This window comes from Gnatocerus cornutus, chromosome 2 (assembly GCF_029298725.1).
Source record: "Gnatocerus cornutus isolate USDA-ARS CGAHR chromosome 2, icGnaCorn1.1, whole genome shotgun sequence".
NCBI classification, from domain to species: Eukaryota; Metazoa; Arthropoda; class Insecta; order Coleoptera; family Tenebrionidae; genus Gnatocerus; species Gnatocerus cornutus.
The window spans coordinates 21301110-21323131 of NC_142234.1; the positions used below are offsets into that span (position 1 = coordinate 21301110).

Genomic DNA, 22022 nt, shown 5'->3' on the forward strand with positions numbered 1-22022 from the left:
GTAACCTTATGTTTTACCAAAAACATGCAAATCTCCAACTGGCACGAGCACGGAAAACATTTATTGAGCTATTTTTACATTAATGTAAAACACATAATATTTATGTATTTCCACAGCTACTTCAGTGTAATAACAATTTTTTTCTAAACTTCTTGGCTGTTTTAAAATATCACTAATGTCTTATTCATAAACGTAGAAAAAGCAGACATTTTGTAATGAAACTTTGTTTTTCTATCATCATTTGTATGTAAACTTACCTCGCGACTTCATAAAAATGTTGCTCGCCCGTAAAATAAATTGGCTAAACACAGTTTCTGAGCTTTAAATTCCAAATATCGCACTGCTACACTTCATGTGCCTGCCAATAACTAATTAGTAGGGAGGAAAGCAAACACCTTCAAGATACTTGGTGCTAAATTTATTTGCACCTGGCGCCAACAGTACCATATCAGTTAATTGCTTTTGTGCTAAAATTAAGCTTATTATGAATTTCTTTATATGAAAAATTTTTCATATCAACTGCAAAAAATACTTCTAAGAATAATTAAAAATTTTTTTTTTGGATTCTATTCAAAATTTAATAAGCAAGACAGAATGTGACTAAATCTCGCAGTTTCAATGTTAAAACTCTAACGATAAATTATTATCATGCAGTTAATTTGTGTACATTTTTCAATTTCAACTTTGAAACGAAGCCTGTCGATTTTCATAAACTTTTTCGAAGCAAAAACGACGTTTAATACCTTTGCGTTATACATCAATGAAAGAGCAGCTCACAATCTATCAAGTGACCAAACTTCAGATCAGTAGCTCAAGTAGATTATGGAGGCGGCCAAAAAACAAAATATAAGCCACACCCCTTCCACTTTAACCAACGCCTTCTCCTCCAGGCCACACCCCCTTTCCCTCTAAGCCACACCCCCTCCCACTTTAACCACGCCTTCTCCCACGTTAACTACGCCTTCTCCATCAGGCCACACCCCTCGCCCTTCAAGCCACACCTCCTTCCCTCTAAGCCACACCCCTTTCTCTCTAAACCACACCCCTCCCACTTTGGCCACGCCTTCTCCTCCAGGCCACAACCCCCCCCCCTCGCCCTCCACCACACCCCCTCCCACTTTAACCACGCCTTCTCCATCAGGCCACACCCCTCGCCATTCAAGCCACACCCCTTTGCCGCTAAGCCACACCCCTCCCACTTTGGCCACGCCTTCTCCTCCAGGCCACCAAACCCCCCCCCCCCCCAATCCACCACACCCCCTCCCACTTTAACCACGCCTTCTCCATCAGGCCACACCCCTCGCCCTCCAAACCACGCCCCCTTTTCTCTAAGCCACACCCCTCCCACTTTGGTCACGCCTTCTCCTCCAGGCCACAAACCCCCCCTCGCCCTCCAAACCACACCCCCTCCCATTTAACCACGCCTTCTCCATCAGGCCACACCCCTCGCCCTTCAAGCCACACCTTCTTTCCTCTAAGCCACACCCCTCCCACTTTGGCGACGCCTATCCTCCAGGCCACACCTCCTACCCACTTTAACCACGCCTTCTCCTTCAGGCCACACCCCTCGCCCTCCAAACCACACCTCCTTCCCTCTAAGCCACACCCTCTCCCACTTAAACCACGCCTTCTCCATCCGGCCACACCCCTCGCCCTCCAAACCACGTCCCCTTTCCTCTAAGCCACACCCCTCCCACTTTGGTCACGCCTTCTCCTCCAGGCCACAAACCCCCCTCGCCCTCCAAACCACACCCCCTCCCACTTTAACCACGCCTTCTCCATCAGGCCACACCCCTCGCCCTTCAAGCCACACCTTCTTTCCTCTAAGCCACACCCCTCCCACTTTGGCAACGCCTTATCCTCCAGGCCACACCTCCTACCCACTTTAACCACGCCTTCTCCTTCAGGCCACACCCCTCGCCCTCCAAACCACACCTCCTTCCCTCTAAGCCACACCCTCTCCCACTTAAACCACGCCTTCTCCATCCGGCCACACCCCTCGCCCTCCTAACCACACCCCCTTTGCTTCTAAGCCACACCCCCTTTGCCTCTAAGCCACACCCCCTTTGCCTCTAAGCCACACCCCTCCCACTGCTTAATTTAGGAACCTTCCCCCCTCTTCCTTTAAGCCACACCCCCTTTCCCTCTAAGCCACACCCCCTTCCCTTCAGGCCACACCTCCTTTCTTTAAGGTCGCCACCTCCAGACCATACCCTTTTCCCTCCAAGCCATACTTCTTCCCTCCAGGGCTTTCTCAAATCTGTGCAAAATTCTGCTTAAAAGAGCTATAATAACGCATTTACTCCAAAAATAAGCGAGATATCGATTTCGAAACTTTGACATACTTTGGTCATGAAATTTTTTTTTTTCGAAAAAAACGACCCAAAGTATGAATACTGTGTTAATTTGAGAGTTTAATAGTTTGTTTAAAGTTTTTAAAAAATCTAGGGAAGAATTTTGTCCGGCCTAGGGAAATATTCAAACCGAAAGTTAGCAACATTGCTTTCCGCCTGTCTTTTGTGATTAAAGGTTTATAGTTATTTAGATATTTATTTATTATTTAGGCAAGATCGACAAGTGTTTTCGGAACCACATCGTAACCAGGAAACACATGGTGAATAAAATATGATTATTATAGCCACACATCGTTAAATTCTAACCTAAAAATCTACCAAAAATGATACTCGTATTTTTTTCAGTTTCAAGAATATTTATTTCACGAACAACTCCCACTATGAATATCTTAGACACTGTTTTATACACTTCAAATGCTCAAGAGTACTCCACGATTTTTAAACAGTTTGGAATTGATGCAAGCACTTTAAAACTGGTGAATGATGAAGACTTGAAACTGTTGGGAATCAAAGAAGAAGAAAAACGTGCTGCCATTCTACAACATGCTGCTAATTTACAGATTCCATCAAAGTATAATCATGTCACTTGTGGAGATCATAGTTAATGTCAAACTGCGTTTCAGAAAATACCTTGAGACTGTGATTGATCAAAAATACATGTTGACAGTTTTGTCACAAATGTACATTCATCTCACCAAACATTTAGCAACACTTTCAATAGCTAATTATAGGAAGGATGTGATTGTAACTGATGTCAGATTGGCCCCGGCGACAAAATGTTTGAAGAATTGTGTTGAGACTTTCAGAGGAGCTTTAACAGACTTTGAAGAACAAGTAATTAATGCACAATCTGTTTGATCATTGTTTTCATTACGAATTTTCAGGTTACTAGACGGAAGAGAAGGAAAAATAATAAAAGGGTTATTGCAATTTCTCTCCTCCCTGGCGTAATAATCGGAGTTGTAGCAATAGTTTTATTTAGAATTTCATAACACGTTCATTCCTTTTTGGTATGTAATAAAAGTTGGTACTTTTTTTTAAATTTCGCGCGCTGATATCATAACCCCTGCCCCACCTGTTCAAACAAAATGATTGATCAAATGCAAATGTTGTGATACGTTTCTACATTTCCTGGTAATTATATAAATTCATAATTCGCCAATGGATCTATGGTAGATAGTTGAACCCGAACTTCAGCAACTGGTTGGTAGTTGAAGAGCGAAAGTTACCAAGACCAGTGACGTGGATGTGTTTTGTGAGGTTATGTCCCTGATATTTTAAATTTACTGGCTGAAAACCATTAAAAATAGACAAAATGTTTGAAGTTACAGACACTCAAAGTAAGTTGAGCCAACTGCGAATTTTTACCACTGTTTTGATTGCAGAAATCGGTGTTGGCCTGGCAGGTTTTGGGATGTTTTTCTTATTTCTTGGAATGTTACTGTTATTTGATAAAAGTCTGTTGGCTCTAGGCAATGTGAGTGACTCTACTGACCGTTTGCAACAAGACAAATCCTTTTTTTTGTAGATTTTATTCATTGCTGGTCTAGCATGTGTAATAGGATTAGAAAGGACATTCAGATTTTTTTTCCAAAGACACAAAATTAAAGCCTCAATCGCGTTCTTTGGAGGAATAGTCATCGTGCTAGTTGGATGGCCGCTCATTGGAATGCTGTTTGAGACCTATGGTTTTGTTTTGTTATTTAGGTAATAAGACACTGTGTTGATTTAAAATACACTCTGATTTTTAGCGGGTTTTTCCCCGTGGCCATTAACTTTTTAAGAAGAGTACCATTACTGGGAACATTCTTAAACCTACCAGGAATTAGCAGAGTAATTATCTTTTCAACTCGCTTTACTTGAATAATATCTTCAATTTTTTAGTTAGTTGATAAACTGGCTGGAAACTCCAACAGGACAACAGTGTGATGTGAAATAATACAGTTTTTGACAACTTTTATCTTGGTTCATAAGAAAATTTACAATAAATGTATTTATTTTTATTTTTTTGAAACAATTTAATGCGGTGGAGCTCATACTTAATAAAAATTGTCAATTCAAATTTAACCACTTTTTTATCAAAAAAACTTAAAGTGAAGGTTTTTTAGTCAAGTCAGTTTGTACCATTCCGAAATTTGATTAAATTTTGTTTTAACTGTCAGTGGTGTTCGTTTTCCAAAAAAATGGCAACAAAGTGTAAAGAAGAAATAATGACTGCTCTAAGTACACGAACTTAAATGCTTACCTTCTTGTTTCTTCATTAATCATGTCGGGAAACTCATTCTTAACAAACAATTGTAATTTTAAACTTAACCACATTTTTTTATGAAAAAAACTAGTGACTTTAAACTTTGAACGTTGGCTATTCGGGAAAACAGTTTTTTTAGTTAAGTTATGTTGGCACCATTCACAAATTTGATTAAATTTTGTTTTGACTGATTGTGTTCGTTGCCAAAAAAAATGGCAACGAAGTGTAAAGAAGAAACAATGACTGTTGTAAGTACACGAACTTAAATGCTTACCTTCTTGTTTCTTCATTAATCATGTCGCGAAACTTATTCTTAACAAACAATTGTCATTTTAAACTTGACCACATTTTTTATGGTAAAAAACTAGAGACTTTAATCTTTAAACGTTGGCTACGCGGGAAAACAGTTTTTTTTAAGTCAGAGTTTAAGTTTTTTTAGTCAGGTCATGTTGGCACCATTCACAAATTTGATTCAATTTTGTTTTGACTGGTGGTGTTCGTTTTCCAAAAATGGCAACAAAGTTTAAAGAAGAAACAATGACTGTTGTAAGTACACGAACTTGAATTCTTCTTCTGATTTTGAATTCAGTGTCTTAAATTTTTATTCTTGTTAATTTTTGTTGTTGTTTAGACCTTGACTAACAGTCACGTGAAGGATGCCGTGAAGACTTACACAATGTCCAAAAGATACATGAATAACATGTTCAAAGCCACGATTATCAACATTTTGTTCCATCGCCTTGATATGGACGAAAACGACTTCATTACGAAGAACTTCAACGACGTGTCTTACAAATCCATTCGACCCAAATCCAAAAACCCCATAATCCGTGAACTTCATGCCTACCTGATAGCCTTCAAGGACGCCCTGAACAAGAACTACGTAAGTGTGCTAAAACCTGAGTCAAAATTTAAGGATATTTTCCAGTTGCGAGACTTTTATCTGTTTCTCACTGATACTGGATCAGGCGAGATTATAGAGAACTACAAATTCAGCTTCCAATACTTGAAGAATGAACCAACTAATGAAACCCAGAACGCGGACGATTTAACCGAAACCACTTGCGAGTTGCTCAAGACTTTGGAGGAATTGGGAAAGCACCGGAAGGTGGACGCGCAAATTGGAGTTAAAGCCGAAATGACGTACTTTGATGGTAAGTTTGTTGTTTGAGCGAGTCATGGTTCAAACTTGATTTTCAGACACTCCTGATGATTACGAACCTCCGGGATTTGAACGGGCCCTTGAAAACGACACTTTAATTAAGAAGATTGCAAAAAGTGGAAATTCAGTTGCACTAGGATCGCTGTTCACGGGTTTTCATGTAATGAAGTGCCGAGGAAAAGGCGACATCGTACGTGTTCCTTTTTATACTTGAAAATACTACAATTATTTGTTTCTAGTTCAATTTTAATGCGACAGTATCGACTATTCACCAAGATAATATCACACAGGAGTCGGACACCACGGAGGCTGTTATAAACAATGATATTTTCACGGTAAAGTCACTTCAACACCGAAACCTCGCTAACTCTGATTGTAGGAAGATATGAGTTCACCTTTAGAGACACTTCAAGTACAGAATCTTGCCCGGAATCAATCAAAACTTCATGATAGTTACAATATGACGAGCAACTTAGGTGACGGGAAGAATGCAGGATCGAGAGAACTAATAAAATTGCATTTTTTAGAAATGTCGAGCGATGAAGATAGTGAAATTGACTGCTTATGCAAACTCCCAGTTCTTGAATACGTGTGCGTCGATCACATTCAATGCGAGCGTTGCAAGCGGAGATATCATAGCCCTTGTCAAGGGTTTTTAGATAACAGTTTTTTGCAAGGGGCGTTTTATTGTAATTATTGCACGAGTGACGGGGAGAGCATTGTTGAAATGTTCGAAAATAGAAAAACCACAGGGCTGTACAGAATGAGGTGCCTAGCATAAATTGGATTAGGCTAAATTTCCGGTTTGTGTTTTGTAGGTACATAATTGGGGCGATGTACAAGTATGGAAGGGTGCCTATTCAACTGAAATCTGCGTTTGGAGATACTGTGGAACGACTTCAAGACGGCAAAATGTTTGAATTTGACGGGTATTTTTAGAATTTTGTTGGAATTTCTTATAATTCTTTTTTCCTTGTGTTTTCGTCCAACTTCCCCTTATTTCCCTGTGATTTCGTCCAACTTCCCCTTTATTTTCTTGTGATTTATTCATTCAACTTGTTATTTCGTTAAACTTCCCCTGATTCTTTGACTTCGTCCAAACTTATTCCTTGTAATTTCGTCCAAAGTCCGTTTTTTTTTTAAAAAAAAAACACCAACACCGCGGTCTTCCCCTCCATTACAACCGGCAACGTTGCTTAGGGAGATTTTTGGTGAAAAAATAGTATTTCTGAAAATTAGGCAGTGTTTCCGTTAAACATGTTTCTTTTACAGCCTGTTAGATTGCAAATCAAAGGATTTAATAGTGAAAAGACTAATAGTGAAAGAATTAGGAAGTTAACCTATTTGATTTTATCACCAAAAAGTCACTATCGACGATGTTGCCGGTTGTAAAGTGGTGGGAGAGTGCGGTGTTGGTGGTTTTTTAATAAAAAAACGGACTTTACTTTCTGTCCAACTTCTTTTTATTTTTTTGTCATTTCATAAAACTTCCCCTGATGTCCTTGAGATTTCGTCCCCCTTATTTGCTTGTTATTTCGTAAAACTTCCCCTGATTTCCTATTGATTGCCTCTCATGTCTTAATGATTTTCCCCGATTTCCAAACGACTTCCCCTGATTTCCTTGAAATTTCGTCCAACTTCCCCTAATTTGCTTATGATTTCGTCCAACTTCCCCCTTATTTTTTTGTTACTTTGTTAAACTTTCCCTGAATTTCTTGTGGTTTCGTCCAAACTCTAGTTATTTCCTTAGAATTTTTATAATTGAATGGTGCTTTTAGGAATATGATCAAAGAAGTGAATATCCCCATTTTGGCGTCGTTGTTTAAGCTGGATCACAAGATGCTCGATGTCAACAAATTCAAAACAATTTAATTGTGAAGATTCATCTTATGTTGTGCTTATTTTCTTATTGTTAAGTTGTACTGAAGAGAGTTAACTTGTATCTATGTTAAAATTGTTAAAACTTTACTGATAATTTAGGTTTGCATAAAAAAAGTGTTTTTTTACTTTTTTGTCAGAAGTTCAATCAATAAAGTAAAAAAAAATCGATGGAATTATAGAAATCTTCCAAATATTGGCATAAATTCCCGTTGAGAAGAAAATGTCAGCTGTGTATGTGACGATTTCCGCCCTGCGCTGATTTACAGCCGAAAATCCGAATAGGTCAATGTCCACATCCGTGGTAGTGAAACAAATGCAAGGGTGGGGCCCCGTGCATGTGCATGGCAACAACGCGTCTCGTGGGGTGGGGGCGCAGCGAGCGCGTCGCTTGCCTAGCCGAAGAGTGACGTCACGACCCGCCCGCTAACTCTTCGTCAGGTTCGCCGGAGCGGCACTTGAGTGAACGTCGCAGTTGTGTGTTGTTAGGCACTTCCTTGTGTGCGTGTTTGTAGGAGTGAGAAATGGCCACCGAAGTAGAAAACAACGCGCCGCCCGCGGATACCAAGGAGATCAAGGAGGAGGCGCCCACCGCCGCCGACGTGAAAGCCGAAGAAGCCGGGAAAGTGGAAGCCGCCGGTGATGCGCCGAAGGAAAAGGAGCCGGCGCCGCCGAAAGTGCTAGTGCACAAGACCAACTACGAAAAAGATGTCGTTTACTTGTATCAGTTCTCACGGACGCCTCTTTTGCCGTCCTTGTCCCCTTTCTGCTTAAAAGTGGAATCTTGGCTGAGACTCGCCGGCATCAAATACGAGGTTAGTTTGGGTTTCTCTTCTTGCCAGCGCATCCCTCATTAATTATCCGTTTGAGGACGAGGGATGCGGAATCGGCCGCCATTTTATCTGGGTTTGCCTTTCGTGTGCGATTTATTAGTTGTGGCCCCAATTATGCATACCCACCCGGAAAATGGCACGATCGACGAAAAACTAGCTATTTATTGATTTTAACTATTTCGGGAGATCATCAGTAGACGAAACGCCGCGCCGCCGCCGCCTGGCAGAGGGGCCTACGCTCACAATCATTTTTTCTAGGGCTCCGGAGTCCCGTTTTTACCACTCCAACGTTTTCTTTGTGTCAGCAAAGTCAATAGATCAATTTTAAAAGAACCAGACTTTCCCACACCCGTATCAAGCCTAATTCTAAATAAATAACTAATCTGGATAATTGTTTCATCTGCGGGCTTCTTTATAAACATCAGCTATTCACATAATAAAGAATTCAATTGTGTACAATCTGATTCATGGCTTTTACTGATAAAAACTGAAATAAATTAGTCATTTTATTATCTTGCTCGTGAAGATTTAACCAGAACTGTTCTCATCATCATAAAAATTAAATGTGTTTCCGTTACGTAGAAGTCACTACTACAATCAGCCAATGAAGCAGCTCGCTAAAATACACAGTGTCCCAGAATTTCAGTGAATTTCAAAACACAAATTGATTATGTTTAACAGTTTTCGAGAAAGGATAAAAAAATAACAACCAATTCCGGAAGCTTATTCTAGAGATGGAATAAAATATCCTAGACAACGAGAGTGTAATAATGTTCACTTGACCAATGAATGAGAGTATGTGTCCATAGTTACCGATTTTTAAATACTGTTCTGCTTCCGGATTGGCTACCGTTTTTTCGTCTTAACTCGATTATTTTTTTAGCTAAAAAAAATTTGTTTCGAAATTTTGGTACCTTCATAAACCTTTTCTCTTTGAGGCGCGAGTTCTGGGACATCATGTAGTAGATTCGGAAGCTGTTTTACAATTTTGTTTGTTACATTTTTTCAACTCCCAGATGGTTTCCACATCTCAATCTCAACTCATATTTTATGCTCTATATCAAGAGTCTTGAGCTGTTTACTACAATGTGGTTTATTTACTTACGAGTAAGTGTTATGTCCAACGCAGAAAAAATGTTCGATAGCATGTGTTCACAACCTTTTACCCGCTCTAAAAATATCAAATAGTTTACAAGTGTGTTATATCAAAGAAGTGTTTATCGATACTTTTAATCATGGTTGCCATAGCAGAAAAATGTTTAAAAAGCGTTTAGGGAAAGGCAATTAAAAAAAATGCAGCAGAAAAGATGATTCTTGTCACATTTGTTGTATTTATTTGAGGTGTGATTTTAGTATCCGGTGTTGGCAGCAACATAATTCAGCAGCGTCTCCATTGAATCTCTTTTCTGCGCTTGTTTCAAGTTCATTAGCAAATTGTGCATGTAACCTTGCTGGAGGTTGTTGCCCTCGCGAGATTTATCTTTCGAAATTACAACAGAGCTTTGTAGTTTTGTGGATCTCATTGTAGGTTACGTAAATACCACTGCCTGTCAGGTATCGACACGGTAACGAACTTTCTCCAATTAAAATAATTCATTTGTGCATTTTCCAAGATGGATACATTTCAAAAACGCAATTATTTGAAAATTATATGTAACAACTCTTGAGGAGGCCTGGGGTTATTTACTGCTGGCATGCGAAGGTCGCGACCAATCGCAGGAGGATCTAAACATTTTTTGTCCTCCGTGCGGCTTTTGGTTTGAAAGTAATCGAGCACTAAATGTTGGAGTTGTTGAAACTCTCCTATATTTTATACCTGCATGGTTTTATTTACTACGAGTATTATTTAGTCATATCTGTTCTCGGCGGACCCACCTTCGACCTTGCTCTGTCTGGCATGTCGATCTTGTCTGTTGGTTTTATCATGCGTACCACTCTTTAATAATAAGTCCATAAAAAGGACGATCCTAAAACCTGACTGGCCGAAAACCGGTAGTCATTTATCAATACAGGAAATTAATTGTTGTTAAACCGATAGTTTTTACTATTCTATTTCTACTATTTTAGTTATCTGATCTATATCTTCCTCGTGTTGCAATTATCTGTCAAAGCTGATACGAAATCGCATTTGTGGAATTTCAGATTTGTTTTGGTTTAAAGGTACGATTTCTGACGAACGTGTTTATCTAGCGTAATTCCGTCGCAAAATTAATTGCGTTTTCCACATCTCGAAGGCGAGTGCAATTTCCGGGGTAACTGAAAGTCTCCGCCGAAAATAACTTGAAAATGGGGGATTAATACAATGCGTTTTAATTAACAGAATTTTTGATTTATTCATAAAAAAAAGACCCAATGTCATCCATTTCTCACACGCTGGTGCCCTTGACTGCTGATTCATACTGTATGTATAAATTTATTATTAAAATTGGCAGCCTTGACAGTGGATCTGTTCATCCAATAGGAAGATAAAGGGATCTAAATCAGGCTTTAATTACGTCCGTTTTTTTAACCACCAAAACCGCTATTTTCGCCTACATTACAACTGGCAACGTTCCTAGGGAGATTTTTGGTGAGAAAACAAATGCCAAATTTGTGACATTTCTAAAAATTACGCGGTGTTTCCGTTAAAAACGTTTCTTTTACAGCCTGTTTAATGGGAAACTGCGGTGTTGGTGTTTTTTTTTGTTGTCTTTCACATGTTGGTAACCCCGTACCTCCTTCAAATTCCTGACTAAAAACGAGCACCTCCGGCAATTTCTATTGGTTTAACTTTGTTATTTTCGCCCCTTTTTTAACTTTATATAAAATTAGAAATGATTGCGTGGCGTGTCCGCGGCCGTTAAGGGAAGTTCGTGATGCATGTTATCGTTTCGAATGTGGGTGTTCCCATCGCTTCTGAAAAATCTTTGCTTCACCAGCGGAGTTATCCTATAACTCACTCGAAAAACCTTTTTATTTTATTGTTCGGATGTGGTTTTCTAACTTTGCCATCACACTTTTAGTCACAGGAGTTCCCGTTTTCCGAGATTATCATTATCAGTATTGAACGCACTGTTTGGCGTGACAGGAAGTTATGACAATATGTGTGTGTATCACTTTGTTTCGTGTACTTTTGTTATCGAGGATTCCAAAAAAATGCCTCAACGAAATTATTGGTTTAGAGAGGATAAATTGTTTATCCTTAATTAGGGTAAGGTTGAGGGGAAATCAGACGAAATCGCAAGGAAATCAGGAGAAGTTGGACGAAATCATAACGAAATAAGGGGAACTTGGACAAAATCACAAGGAAATCAGGGGAAGTTAGACGAATTCACAACGAAATAAGGGGAGGTTGGATAAAATCACGAGGAAATCATTGGAAAATTAAGGGAAGTCAGATGTATGCCATTTGTGAGGAGTAATAACCCCTGGGGTAAGGCATTATAAAAAGTGACCGACATCTAGAGTTAAAATTTTTAGTACATATCCTGTAATCTCGCCACATCTGGCGGGTGTAAATCTACTAATTTATTATCGAATTTACTAAGTTTGTAAATGTTAATCAACCATTAAAATTAATTGCGTAATTAATTTGGTTTATATGACGAGATCATTCTATTTATTATAAATAAATAGACCGTTTAAACCGAGTTTACCTCAAAAAGGCTTTTTCCTTAAGCAACTAGATGGGATGAGACGCCATAAGCTTTAATTGATTGATTAACGATTGAATTAACTTGTTTCAAACGGAAATCACGTTCGAATAATTCCAATTTGTGTCAAATAAACATTTTGTTAGAAAACAGGATATTGTGATGATTACACAAACGTAAAATGTACAATTTCATGAGAGTACAGGATGTAACCACATATCTCCATTATGTATACATGAATAATCCCCAATTTTAATATAGTCGATGCACTTTTGTATCTTTCAAATCTTATAAACATAAACAGAAAGATAAGATAAACTATCTCAGCGAAAAAAACAGCTGCCTTAGGAATTTGAAATATGTTGGTAACACTGTTGTCATTTGAAGTTTACGCATTGTAATAAGATGCAACGCCTGCTAGTCGGATTTTCATTACTTTAGTTTAAAAAAGACGATTTGAATTTATTTCGTCCATGTTATTACACTTCGAGGATTCTTCATAGTCACATGTCTCCAAACAATAAACCATTCTTTGAAGTCTAATTTTAGCCACGCTGATAGCGATAACCTTAGCTCTCTAATGCAGCTCGGAGAGTCGTCTGTAAATAAAACAATTTAGAATCAAACAACAAACTGATTCATAGCTCAACCACGCAATTATTTCCTCGGTTGGCGAGAAATAATTATTACATTTCATGAACGTGCGATGCTAATCAATGGTCATGTTTACAAAGAACTTCATGTAACGTTACATCTAAGGAGCGACGAACAAAGAACATGTAAATTGCCAATTACTAAATATTTTTTTTTGTGAAAGCCGATGAGTTACTGGAAACTGCCAAATGTGACATGCGAGGAGTTCGTACGTTCTCCCCAGTGAGATTGGTCACACTCTACTTGAGTACGTTTTTATATCATTATCTTGGAAATTATTGTTATTTACTCCTTATCGTTAAAAGTACAATCTCCGTCACTAACTCTTCCTTAATTTTCATGTCACAGGCGTAGCTAATAATTAGCATGAGGTAGCAGTGCAATTTCGTCACGTTTCGTCTGAAAATAAAATTAAGGTCACTTCGTCATAAAGGACACAGGCGGACACTTCGGTATGCTCTTCTGAATAAGCAGAAGCGAGAGTTAAACTTCAATTTTTGAATATATTGTAGTTTGGAATAACTTTATTTTGTTGTTATTGTTTATTTTTCTGTATCAGTTTCAGAGAGGAATGCTATGAGTTGAATTCCAATCTCTAGAAGCCTTGATTAATAATTAAACTGTTTACATACCATGAAAGACAAAGTGAATTCAGACAACAATCAGTGTTTGTATTCCATCCTCTTCTATTAGAGCAACTTGATAAGTCACTAATTTATTCCGGCGTTGCGATAATGTGCGTGATGGTTTTCAATTAATCTTTTTGTTTTATTTAGCGACTTGTGAAACTGAGCTAATGAAATGTTTCCGAAAAAGGTGACAGGTTGCGACCTTGTGCCTTTTTGAAACTTGACAGGTCCGGGAAATTTTTTATAAAATAAGTAATCAAGGGGTGTTGCAAAAGTTACTACCCATTTTGAAAGGAACGTTTTATTATTACAACTTTGGAAACGGTTTATCGACCATTTCGTAGCTCATTATCCAAACTTAATTAATAATTAGATTTACTGTTTGGCACTTATTTGCGGTTTGCGCCAATTTTTGTTTTATGGCTAGCACATGTACTACTAAATTCATTTATCCAGTTCAGAACAGATAGGAAAATCTGGAATTTCGGCCATAAAATCATAGCAATAAACTTACACCACTGAATTTTGTATTTTCGTGACTTCTACTGCAATTAGTGTTTGTGTATTTTTGGTAACTTGATTTTCATCGCGGAATGCGCCACCATGAAGTTTCTGAAGCATTTTAACCACATCTGGAACACATTTATGCAAATTATAAACAGAACTTGGTATGTCACGTCATAACATTCAGTGATAAAAAATGTTAATGGGCAAAAATTCGACATTCCAATCACGAATCCGATGAAAACCAAAAGATAGTAAAAGTTTGTCCGGAGTGGGTCAAACTTTTAACGCACAAAGAGGCAATTTCACAAGGCCACAACGAACTCGAGTCATCGAATATTCTTTTTCGATTTATTCTGGTCTTACCCACTTTAGCAAACGCAAATTCGCACGCCGTTACCGCCACGTCGCCGTCGCCGAGAATAGATCGTTCGATAATTCCCAACGTTCACTTCTTTCTGCAAAAGTTCGCGATATTCCATGTTCTCCGGAGTCGGTTCTATATGTGGTACACTGTGTCTCCGGAGCAAGGACCTCGGTAACCGTTGCCGAGCAACGGATGCTTACCATCCAGAGCAGAGGAGCCATGGCAACGATCTGGGCACCTGACTGTACTGCACTTTAGCAGCATTGCTTCTTTAACCGCCACTAGATTATTACATAAATGAGTTGATTTTTTTATTTTTTTAAATCAGAGGAAAGGGCGAAATATTTGTGATTTTGAGCTGGGCCTCGGTGCAACTTGATTTGTCAGGTCAGGAAGGGAGGAAGGCGCTGATATAAACAATGAAAAGCGAACAAATAGTTGAAATTGTCATAAGAAAACGTGAAGAAACTGCGAAATTCGAGTTGTGTTGGTAGCTCTGAATGTCATCTCAAATCCTTTTTGTCAACTTTGACTTTCCCATCGATTACAATTAGCATTAAGGGTCTGTTTACACGTTCAAGTTCAAACCAGTTTGTGCAAATGGCTTAAACTTGTAAACGGGGCTTTACACCGCAGTGCACCTTAATTATGAGCGACAGCAACGCTCACAAGGACTAGTTGTGCCTCGATAGAAAACTTCCTTCCGTTCAGAGACGTGACTGTTGTATTTTATTTCTATTATTATCATTAAAATTTGCCCATTGTAAAAACAGCATCCTTTAGGACGTTGCGAAATATTAATTGAAAGTGGTTATCTCGAGAAAAGCGGTGTATGAATAAAATCTAAGTTTTTTTTTGTGCTCACTATAAATGGATAATGTTCGGAAGGAACTGATGATAAAGGGTGAGATGGAACAAGAATAGAAGCTCAAGTTTAATCCAATCAATTTGAATGAACACCGTAATCTTGGTGATTATTTTTCTATTGCCACAATGCGTCTGATCCACTTATTCGGCCCATTCACTAGCGCGTTTTTGCCACATACATATCAACTCTGCATGCGATTGATTGTTGCTAAATCCGGGTTCCCAAAAACACAACACAAAAACTTCCTGACAGCTTGATAGAACGTCCACGAGTTGTCATAAAATGACTAATTTGCTCGAACTTGAAACACTACTTAAGTGCAAGTATCATTAAAAAAATCGCATGTCCTTCAATTGTATTCCAACCGGAGCCACCTAATTTCGGTCCGATCATTAACTAAAACCTTGGTCGCTATACCGGAACTTTGAGGAAAGTAAAAGGGGTTGAAACACGTCAGGGACGACACGTTGGCGCCGTCTAGTCCAACATTGATCACCTTATTAACTCCGTATTGTTATGCAATCAATAAAAATCGTTTCGTGGGAATTTATACAGGAGTTTAGCCGATATCATTTATTGGCTATAAAGGTGCGATTATGCTCTAATTAAGGAGTCCGTTAGAAGCTTTCTTCTTATGTAACATTAAGTTTAATTTACTCGATGGCAAAGTTACACTAATGTATAAATTACCGGCAGATGTTCAACATTTTTAAGGAGTGATGTCATTTATGGGGACAAGTAGGACTGGAATTAGCTTAATTTAGAGCAAAGGGTGATTTCGAGGAGGAATTCAGTGCGTCTCATTTGTCGAGGGTGTGGTGAATGAATCCAATGTTTGAAATTGTGGAATAATAATTGACCACTCTTCATAACAATAAAAATTGACTAATAAAAGGAAGTGTGCCTGGTTTCAAGTTCATGGACCTCATATATGCGAAACTATATCCACGGATGTAGTAGGACAGTGTCTAATTGTAGTCTAGAAAGCTTGTTTGGTTAATTTATACATCCGGCACTTGAATTGATGACATTTCACTAGCTTAAGATAGCTTGGATTCTCAAGAACATACATATATAAATACTTGATTTTTTATAAATTAACCATTATTTAACAATTGATGTTGACATTCTTTCCTCACAACTAAGATTTGTTTTCATCACAGAGTAGCGTCAAGTTCACTGGTGCACATAAAAAGGGTCAGCGAAACCTCGTCCCTCCGACTATTTTATTCATTTCCTATTAAATTATAAAGCACATTGACAGACAATAGTGAGGACACGAGATCCCTTTCATAGCATGTTGCATGCGAGTCCTTAAAACATGTGATAACTTCATTATTGATTATTTTCGCTTGTCACTTTTTACGTGCGATTAAATTTTTCCGAGGGTGTTTTATACTCTACTACTAGATTCGTGCAACAATTTGTTGTGATATTGGGCATCTAGTGGTCATGTTTAGCACTCCTGCCGTACATTGTTCTATTGATCAATACATTTATACTCGAACCGACACTGTATTTGGATTTTCTCCCTCTTTGCCAACAGGCGTCTAGTACGTTACCATGACAACTTATTCCCTTGTGCCTTCCGCTCCCCCTGGACTGCAATCGAGGAGTGGCTTCGTTCCTCTTTTTTTTAATTGCCTAATAATAATATAAACTGCTGTTTTTGTAATTGTAACTAATTGCGGCTGTTTTTTGTAGAATGTGGACCACAAAATGAAATATCGCTCAAAAAAAGGCCAACTCCCCTTCATAGAGATAAACGGCGAGGAGATCGCCGACAGTACCATCATCATCAAAGAGCTTTCACAGAAGTTTGGTCATGACCTCGATGCCGCGCTCACCGCCGAACAAAGGAACATCGCTCACGCGTCTATTTCAATGGTGGAAAACCATCTTGCATGGGTGGTGATGTGGTGGCGTACCAAATTCCCAGATTTAGTCCTTAAAGGTTACAAAGTCAACCTGCAGCACGCTCTGGGCACGAGGATACCCAACGGAATTCTCAACTTCTTTTTCAAATTTGCCTTCGGCAGGAAGGTAATATGGCGATCATTTTATGGGCATTTATTTCATTCGTTTGGAACGTGTTATCTTAGTTCGAAAGCACTCGAGTGGAACGTTAATGTGCTTGGACTGAACTCGCAGTTTTTCTAGCGGTCCACGTACAAATTTGTGCACCTGCTTCCGAAAGACGGGACGATCCGCAATTTCTAAACTCAAGAGTTTGTTATTTCAGATGACTATGTCAACACTGACATCAGATTTTTAAGTTTTGCGGATCGTTTCCGTTTGCATGCAACAATGTGAATAATTTTTTCCTTTTGTCTAGGTTTTAATGCCCCTTCCACTCGTAGCACTTAGAGCATGCTTCTTCCAGTGTTGTGTTTCTAGCTTTTTAATTCGATATTGAAAATTTAGTGGTTCCAGGGTTCTAAGAAAGTAAAGGCCCAGGGTATAGGCGTGCATTCGGCGGAAGAAATCAACGCCTTCGGACAAGGAGACCTCAAAGTTCTATCCGACATGTTGGCGGACAAACCGTTCTTTTTCGGCGACGAACCGACAAACGTAAGGAAAATGCAAAACATCGCAAACTTGTTAATGTTTCGTTAATTTCAGCTGGATGTAGTCGTATTTGCACAATTAGCACAAATCTACTTTATCGACAAAGAAGTTAGCTATGCTCTACGCGACTACATGACAGAGTCGTGTCCGAACTTGGTCGGGCTGGTGAATCGCATGAAGGAGAGATGTTTCCCGGATTGGGACGATATTTGCACTACGTTGGATTTAAATTCGCATCTGCCGAAACCGACGCCTGAAGAGGCGAAGGATAACAAAGAAGGAGGGAAAGACGAAAAGGAGGGAGATCAAGAGAAGGAGCCGGACGATAAGGACATAGAAAAAGAAAAGGCCGACGAGAAAGAAAAGGACAAAGGTAAAGAAAAAGAAACTGAAGAAAATAAGGAAAAAGAAACAAAATAAAGAGACTGAGTCTCCAAAAGCCCACTGCCGAGGCGAGTGTCCCTTTCCTTCCTTTTTACTTAACCTTTGAACCTTTCATTTATTTCTCAATTACGTGCAACCATCTAGTTTTAAGATCCATCGTAATATAACACTTTTTAATGAAATTATACTCTTGTCAACGATTAATTTATGTAATTTTTTTATCTATTATAAAGGAGTTTTATCAACAAAATATATTCATTGCTAGTTAAGAATTAATTGTTTGTATAAATAATTTTAGCTAGGTTTTTTATTATTGTAAGCAAATATTGTATGTCTGAAAGACTTCGAGAAGCGTGACAATTCCATAGATTCGACATGACTCTGACGCTTCCTGAAGTTTATCCATGTTAGTGCAGTCTTAATGTAAGAAGTATAACCCAATTAGTAGTGCGTTTATATTCATTGTATTCATTCCACATTTTAACATTGCATCACAAAATTAACATCGCTTGACAGTATCTATTGTAGATTTTTGTATTTTTTTAATGGATAATTTTAAGATTTTAATATTACATACTGTGTGACAAAAAACGAACGTTTCGAAATTGTATATTGCAGTGTATTTCAGAAGCTCAATAGATTGACTAGCATGTTAAAAATATATTTTAGATTTTATTATAAGTTTATTTGATCTACAACTGTGTTGTATGCTATATTACAATTTAATAAATAAATTGGTATTTTAAGTTGCCTACCTGACTGGTTGTAAATTTTATGCATATCCAAAAAAATTCTACTTGAGTTAATATCTTCACGAATGTTTCTTTATTTTAACCTTCCCGTCCTCTCCAAGGTGCAAACAAGGAAACAGAAACAGAAATGGTGGAGGTGCCGGGTCAAAAAACTTCAAGGAAGCTCTATTTCGAAATCTGTTGGCATTCCTGCTTGAAAACGTGTTGCCAACACAAAAACTAATCAAATTCCCTCTTTAAAAACTTCCTGCGATGGCTTTGTTCGGTCCATTCCACGCCTTTTGTTTATTTACCCACTACTGCCCAGTGACCCATGCCATCACCTGCTCCGCTCCATCCTCCGAATTCACCCGATCGATTCGTTTCTTTCATTGTCGCCGCGTCCATTGCAAGCACACGTTCCTCGCGGCGCCATCGTAGTCCTGTTTCTGTAGCAGTTGGCGTGAATATGGCGGCTTTTCGCTATACGCACGCAGTGGTGTGCAGAATTCCCCTGTCTCTTCGGACGCGTGGCGAGATCGAACTCGAAGAAGCCAAAAAACAGCACGAGAATTACGTTCGATTGTTGAGGGAGTTGGGACTCGATGTGATCGAACTACCGCCCGACGAAGCGCTTCCTGAGTGTGTCTTCGTCGAAGACACCGCCGTGGTCTGCAACGGCACCGCGCTCATCACGAGACCTGGAGCGCCGCATCGAGTCAAAGAAGTAAGGAAATTTTTATTTATATTTGTACAGTCTGAGATGAGAGTCAATTGGGGCCGGTAATTGGGTTTATTGAGCTATTTAGTAAGTGGGTCAGTGCGTGCTGGAATTGTATGCAATCGTTTTTTTATTGCAACTCAAATTCCAAAGTCCCTTGCAATGAAACTTGTATTTCTTCCAGATCGAGACGATTCGAGTGGTTTTAAAAAAGGAACTGGATCTCCCGATAATTGAAATCTCCGATGGCAAAGCCAAACTGGACGGTGGCGACGTGTTGTTCACTGGTAGGTGCTCTAACACACTAAACACAACTCTTTTATTGCTGTTTTAGGACGAGAATTTTTTGTCGGAATTTCGCAGTGGACGAATGAAGCCGGTGCTCGAGCGGTAGCCGCCGCCTTCCCCGAATACCCTTGTACACCCATCAAGGTAAAACCCGAGACCCTTGCTCTGGCTGATCTTGCCCAGGGCTTTGTGCAGGTAAGCGTGCTTCTCTGGCACCGTCCAGTTGCACGCTGCCATATTCTCATTCACGAGTATAATTTTATTTCCCTTGGAGATTATAGAAATAAAACTTCTGCAGCGGAAGTTTATGAAACGTAACAAGCTTCATTTTACCGTATGATTTTGTGCATGGAGAAAAATCAGTGCAAAGACACGAAACACCCTTTTTGGCAGCTTTATTTTTATAGAATTTTTTTCCTTCACATTGTAAGATTTTAAAGCCGTTTTGCCTGCACACCAAACTCGACCACCTACACCTTTCAGTTAATCTAACTACCGTTAAGTATTCACGTCAGGTTCCAGATCCCAAACACTTGAAAACGTACATAACTGTTGGTGGCCCGGACTTGTTGTGTGTAGGCGCCGGAAAGGAAGCCCAAGAAGTGTTGAAAAGAATGGAACGAGAAGCGACATTCAGTTATCAAACTCTGACTTTACCAGAGGATGACGCTGCGAACGTTTTATATTTGAACGGAACTTTAGTCCATCGCAGTATTGATGAAATTCCACAATCGTTTAAGGTTTGTTATACAGGTGTCCCAGAACTCATGATCCAGAGAGCAAAACAAAAATTGATTAAGTTTAATAGTATTCGAGAAAGGATAAAAATATAACAACCAATCCCGAAAGCTTATTCTAGAGGTGGAGTAAAAGGCCATTTCAATTTCCTAGGCAACGAGAGACTGACCAATGGAGGATAGTATGTATCCATAGTTACCGATTTTCAAATTGTGTTCAGCTTCCGGATTGGTTATCGTTTTTTTGTCGTAACTCGATAATTTTTTGAGATAGAAAATTTTTACTTCGAAATTTTGGTTCGTATGCCTCTTTTCTCTAGGTCACGAGTCACACCCCCTGTATGAAGAAAAATTCTCAATAAAAGCGTCTGTTTCAGGTGTTTAGTGAGAAAATAGATTATCCTCGAAGGTCCGTGAATATCTCTCAATTAGCGAAAACGTCGTGTGGACTGAGTTCGAGCTGTATACTAGTCAGAAGGTCACGTCATATAAGAAATCTATAAGCGTGCTCATCATCTACAAAACCACCTCAGGTCTTCAACGCAAGAAATCAACTTCGTATATGTGAAACACGTATTTTCCTTTAGCACTCGCTTGGATTGTCGTGGATTTCTAAAATGTAAAGGTCTTGGACTGCGTCCAATATCGTTAAGGGGTCGTAAAGTAGAATTTAAAAAATATAGGCAGCTATATTTATTGAAACCTACCATACTAGTATGAGTATGTTCTGTTAATTAATGTTATCTTGTTGAATTGTTTGTTTGTTTTGAAATCGATGTTATTTCGCAAACTAAAATCTTTCTAAAAGAAATTTAAATTGTTACGGCGTTTGATACCATTCCGAGAGATTATTTAAGAGCATTTAAAATGCATTTACACTCATTTTCTATGGTGCGTTATTTTTTAAGCAGTGATGACAATACCGTTGATGTTAAGCAAAGCTATTTATTTCATTCCACAAATTCAAAGTTTAGTATTATTTTTTAATTACACGCTAATTTTTAATATTAGGAATCTATTTTTGTATGCTTATTTTTGAAATAATGTATTTATACTAACACAACTAGATGAAATAATCAAAATATGAAAACTATAAAAGGTGAAGCTGTGATTTCAGTACCAAGAAAAGGGTTGTTGTGTTTTACAAATTCGATTTTATTAAAACTTTTGTAGTTTTCCACGATCATGTGTTTTATATGTTACAATTAACGCCCGTGTTATGTATTTGTAAACGGTTATTACCATTGGTGTCGTCTAGTTGTGGATTATTGTGATTCAGATCTATTTAATAAAGGTTGCAAAAGTATTAATTGTTTTGACATTTAACAAAAAATGAGATAAAAAGCGATTTCTCAATTGTTTCTTTACGCCATCGCCTGCTATTTATATCAAAACAATCACATAATGCCTCGTGCGCCTCGCGTTACACGTTATGCCAATGCAACCGACAAAAAATAAGTTCAA

At 38.6% G+C, this 22022-nt stretch overlaps 5 protein-coding genes across 10 annotated transcripts; all 5 read left to right on the top strand.

Annotated features, from left to right (window-relative positions):
* The first annotated feature begins 2472 nt into the window (after positions 1 to 2472).
* On the top strand, positions 2473 to 3614 carry LOC148180044 (uncharacterized). The gene is made up of 4 exons (XM_088031055.1): positions 2473 to 2614; positions 2700 to 2925; positions 2978 to 3188; positions 3239 to 3614. The coding sequence occupies exons 2-4, from the start codon at positions 2735 to 2737 to the stop codon at positions 3344 to 3346; spliced, it is 510 nt and encodes a 169-aa protein (XP_087887181.1). The 5' UTR covers positions 2473 to 2614; positions 2700 to 2734; the 3' UTR covers positions 3347 to 3614.
* On the top strand, positions 3400 to 4357 carry LOC148180045 (vesicle transport protein GOT1B). Of its 2 annotated transcripts, none has more exons than XM_088031056.1 (5): positions 3400 to 3694; positions 3740 to 3831; positions 3883 to 4061; positions 4106 to 4187; positions 4243 to 4357. In XM_088031056.1, exons 1-5 carry the CDS (start codon positions 3670 to 3672, stop codon positions 4291 to 4293), a joined length of 429 nt encoding a protein of 142 aa, XP_087887182.1. In that variant the 5' UTR covers positions 3400 to 3669; the 3' UTR covers positions 4294 to 4357. The 2 variants fall into 2 exon arrangements, with proteins under 2 accessions (XP_087887182.1, XP_087887183.1); XM_088031057.1 differs by having other exon boundaries at positions 3401 to 3694; positions 4239 to 4357.
* Positions 4358 to 4446: 89 nt separating this feature from the next.
* LOC148180046 (uncharacterized) lies at positions 4447 to 7938 on the top strand. 2 transcript variants are annotated; one of them, XM_088031048.1, is made up of 9 exons: positions 4447 to 4850; positions 5234 to 5485; positions 5531 to 5756; positions 5803 to 5954; positions 6004 to 6099; positions 6144 to 6240; positions 6292 to 6532; positions 6583 to 6693; positions 7543 to 7938. In XM_088031048.1, exons 1-9 carry the CDS (start codon positions 4815 to 4817, stop codon positions 7634 to 7636), a joined length of 1305 nt encoding a protein of 434 aa, XP_087887174.1. In that variant the 5' UTR covers positions 4447 to 4814; the 3' UTR covers positions 7637 to 7938. The 2 variants fall into 2 exon arrangements, with proteins under 2 accessions (XP_087887174.1, XP_087887173.1); XM_088031047.1 differs by lacking the exon at positions 4447 to 4850 and adding an exon at positions 4873 to 5148.
* Positions 7939 to 8062: 124 nt separating this feature from the next.
* Positions 8063 to 18833, top strand: fax (failed axon connections). Of its 2 annotated transcripts, none has more exons than XM_088031050.1 (4): positions 8063 to 8457; positions 16834 to 17172; positions 17554 to 17700; positions 17752 to 18833. In XM_088031050.1, exons 1-4 carry the CDS (start codon positions 8167 to 8169, stop codon positions 18115 to 18117), a joined length of 1143 nt encoding a protein of 380 aa, XP_087887176.1. In that variant the 5' UTR covers positions 8063 to 8166; the 3' UTR covers positions 18118 to 18833. The 2 variants fall into 2 exon arrangements, with proteins under 2 accessions (XP_087887176.1, XP_087887177.1); XM_088031051.1 differs by having other exon boundaries at positions 17563 to 17700.
* A 266-nt stretch (positions 18834 to 19099) lies between these two features.
* On the top strand, positions 19100 to 21864 carry LOC148180048 (N(G),N(G)-dimethylarginine dimethylaminohydrolase 1). 3 transcript variants are annotated; one of them, XM_088031052.1, is made up of 5 exons: positions 19100 to 19539; positions 19718 to 19820; positions 19868 to 20016; positions 20337 to 20561; positions 20936 to 21864. In XM_088031052.1, exons 1-5 carry the CDS (start codon positions 19147 to 19149, stop codon positions 21059 to 21061), a joined length of 996 nt encoding a protein of 331 aa, XP_087887178.1. In that variant the 5' UTR covers positions 19100 to 19146; the 3' UTR covers positions 21062 to 21864. The 3 variants fall into 3 exon arrangements, with proteins under 3 accessions (XP_087887178.1, XP_087887179.1, XP_087887180.1); XM_088031053.1 differs by having other exon boundaries at positions 19105 to 19539; positions 19868 to 19965; positions 20325 to 20561; XM_088031054.1 differs by having other exon boundaries at positions 19110 to 19539; positions 19868 to 19965.
* Positions 21865 to 22022: the final 158 nt, after the last annotated feature.

What these genes read in the sequence shown, in the direction of transcription:
- LOC148180044 (XM_088031055.1), top strand. Translation starts at nt 2,735, where the DNA reads ATGAATATCTTAGACACTGTTTTATACACTTCAAATGCTCAAGAGTAC. An exon ending in AATTTACAGATTCCATCAAA is followed by an intron (nt 2,926 to 2,977) that starts GTATAATCATGT and finishes ACTGCGTTTCAG; the next exon opens with AAAATACCTTGAGACTGTGA. An exon ending in TAACAGACTTTGAAGAACAA is followed by an intron (nt 3,189 to 3,238) that starts GTAATTAATGCA and finishes ACGAATTTTCAG; the next exon opens with GTTACTAGACGGAAGAGAAG.
- LOC148180045 (XM_088031056.1), top strand. Translation starts at nt 3,670, where the DNA reads ATGTTTGAAGTTACAGACACTCAAA. An exon ending in GTCTGTTGGCTCTAGGCAAT is followed by an intron (nt 3,832 to 3,882) that starts GTGAGTGACTCT and finishes TTTTTTTTGTAG; the next exon opens with ATTTTATTCATTGCTGGTCT. An exon ending in ACCTACCAGGAATTAGCAGA is followed by an intron (nt 4,188 to 4,242) that starts GTAATTATCTTT and finishes TTTTTTAGTTAG; the next exon opens with TTGATAAACTGGCTGGAAAC.
- LOC148180046 (XM_088031048.1), top strand. Translation starts at nt 4,815, where the DNA reads ATGGCAACGAAGTGTAAAGAAGAAACAATGACTGTT. An exon ending in GCCGAGGAAAAGGCGACATC is followed by an intron (nt 5,955 to 6,003) that starts GTACGTGTTCCT and finishes ATTTGTTTCTAG; the next exon opens with TTCAATTTTAATGCGACAGT. An exon ending in TAAACAATGATATTTTCACG is followed by an intron (nt 6,100 to 6,143) that starts GTAAAGTCACTT and finishes CTCTGATTGTAG; the next exon opens with GAAGATATGAGTTCACCTTT.
- fax (XM_088031050.1), top strand. Translation starts at nt 8,167, where the DNA reads ATGGCCACCGAAGTAGAAAACAACGCGCCGCCCGCGGATACCAAGGAG. An exon ending in TCGCCGGCATCAAATACGAG is followed by an intron (nt 8,458 to 16,833) that starts GTTAGTTTGGGT and finishes TGTTTTTTGTAG; the next exon opens with AATGTGGACCACAAAATGAA. An exon ending in AATTTGCCTTCGGCAGGAAG is followed by an intron (nt 17,173 to 17,553) that starts GTAATATGGCGA and finishes TTGAAAATTTAG; the next exon opens with TGGTTCCAGGGTTCTAAGAA.
- LOC148180048 (XM_088031052.1), top strand. Translation starts at nt 19,147, where the DNA reads ATGCCATCACCTGCTCCGCTCCATCCTCCGAATTCACCCGATCGATTC. An exon ending in TTGCCCAGGGCTTTGTGCAG is followed by an intron (nt 20,017 to 20,336) that starts GTAAGCGTGCTT and finishes TATTCACGTCAG; the next exon opens with GTTCCAGATCCCAAACACTT. An exon ending in AAATTCCACAATCGTTTAAG is followed by an intron (nt 20,562 to 20,935) that starts GTTTGTTATACA and finishes CGTCTGTTTCAG; the next exon opens with GTGTTTAGTGAGAAAATAGA.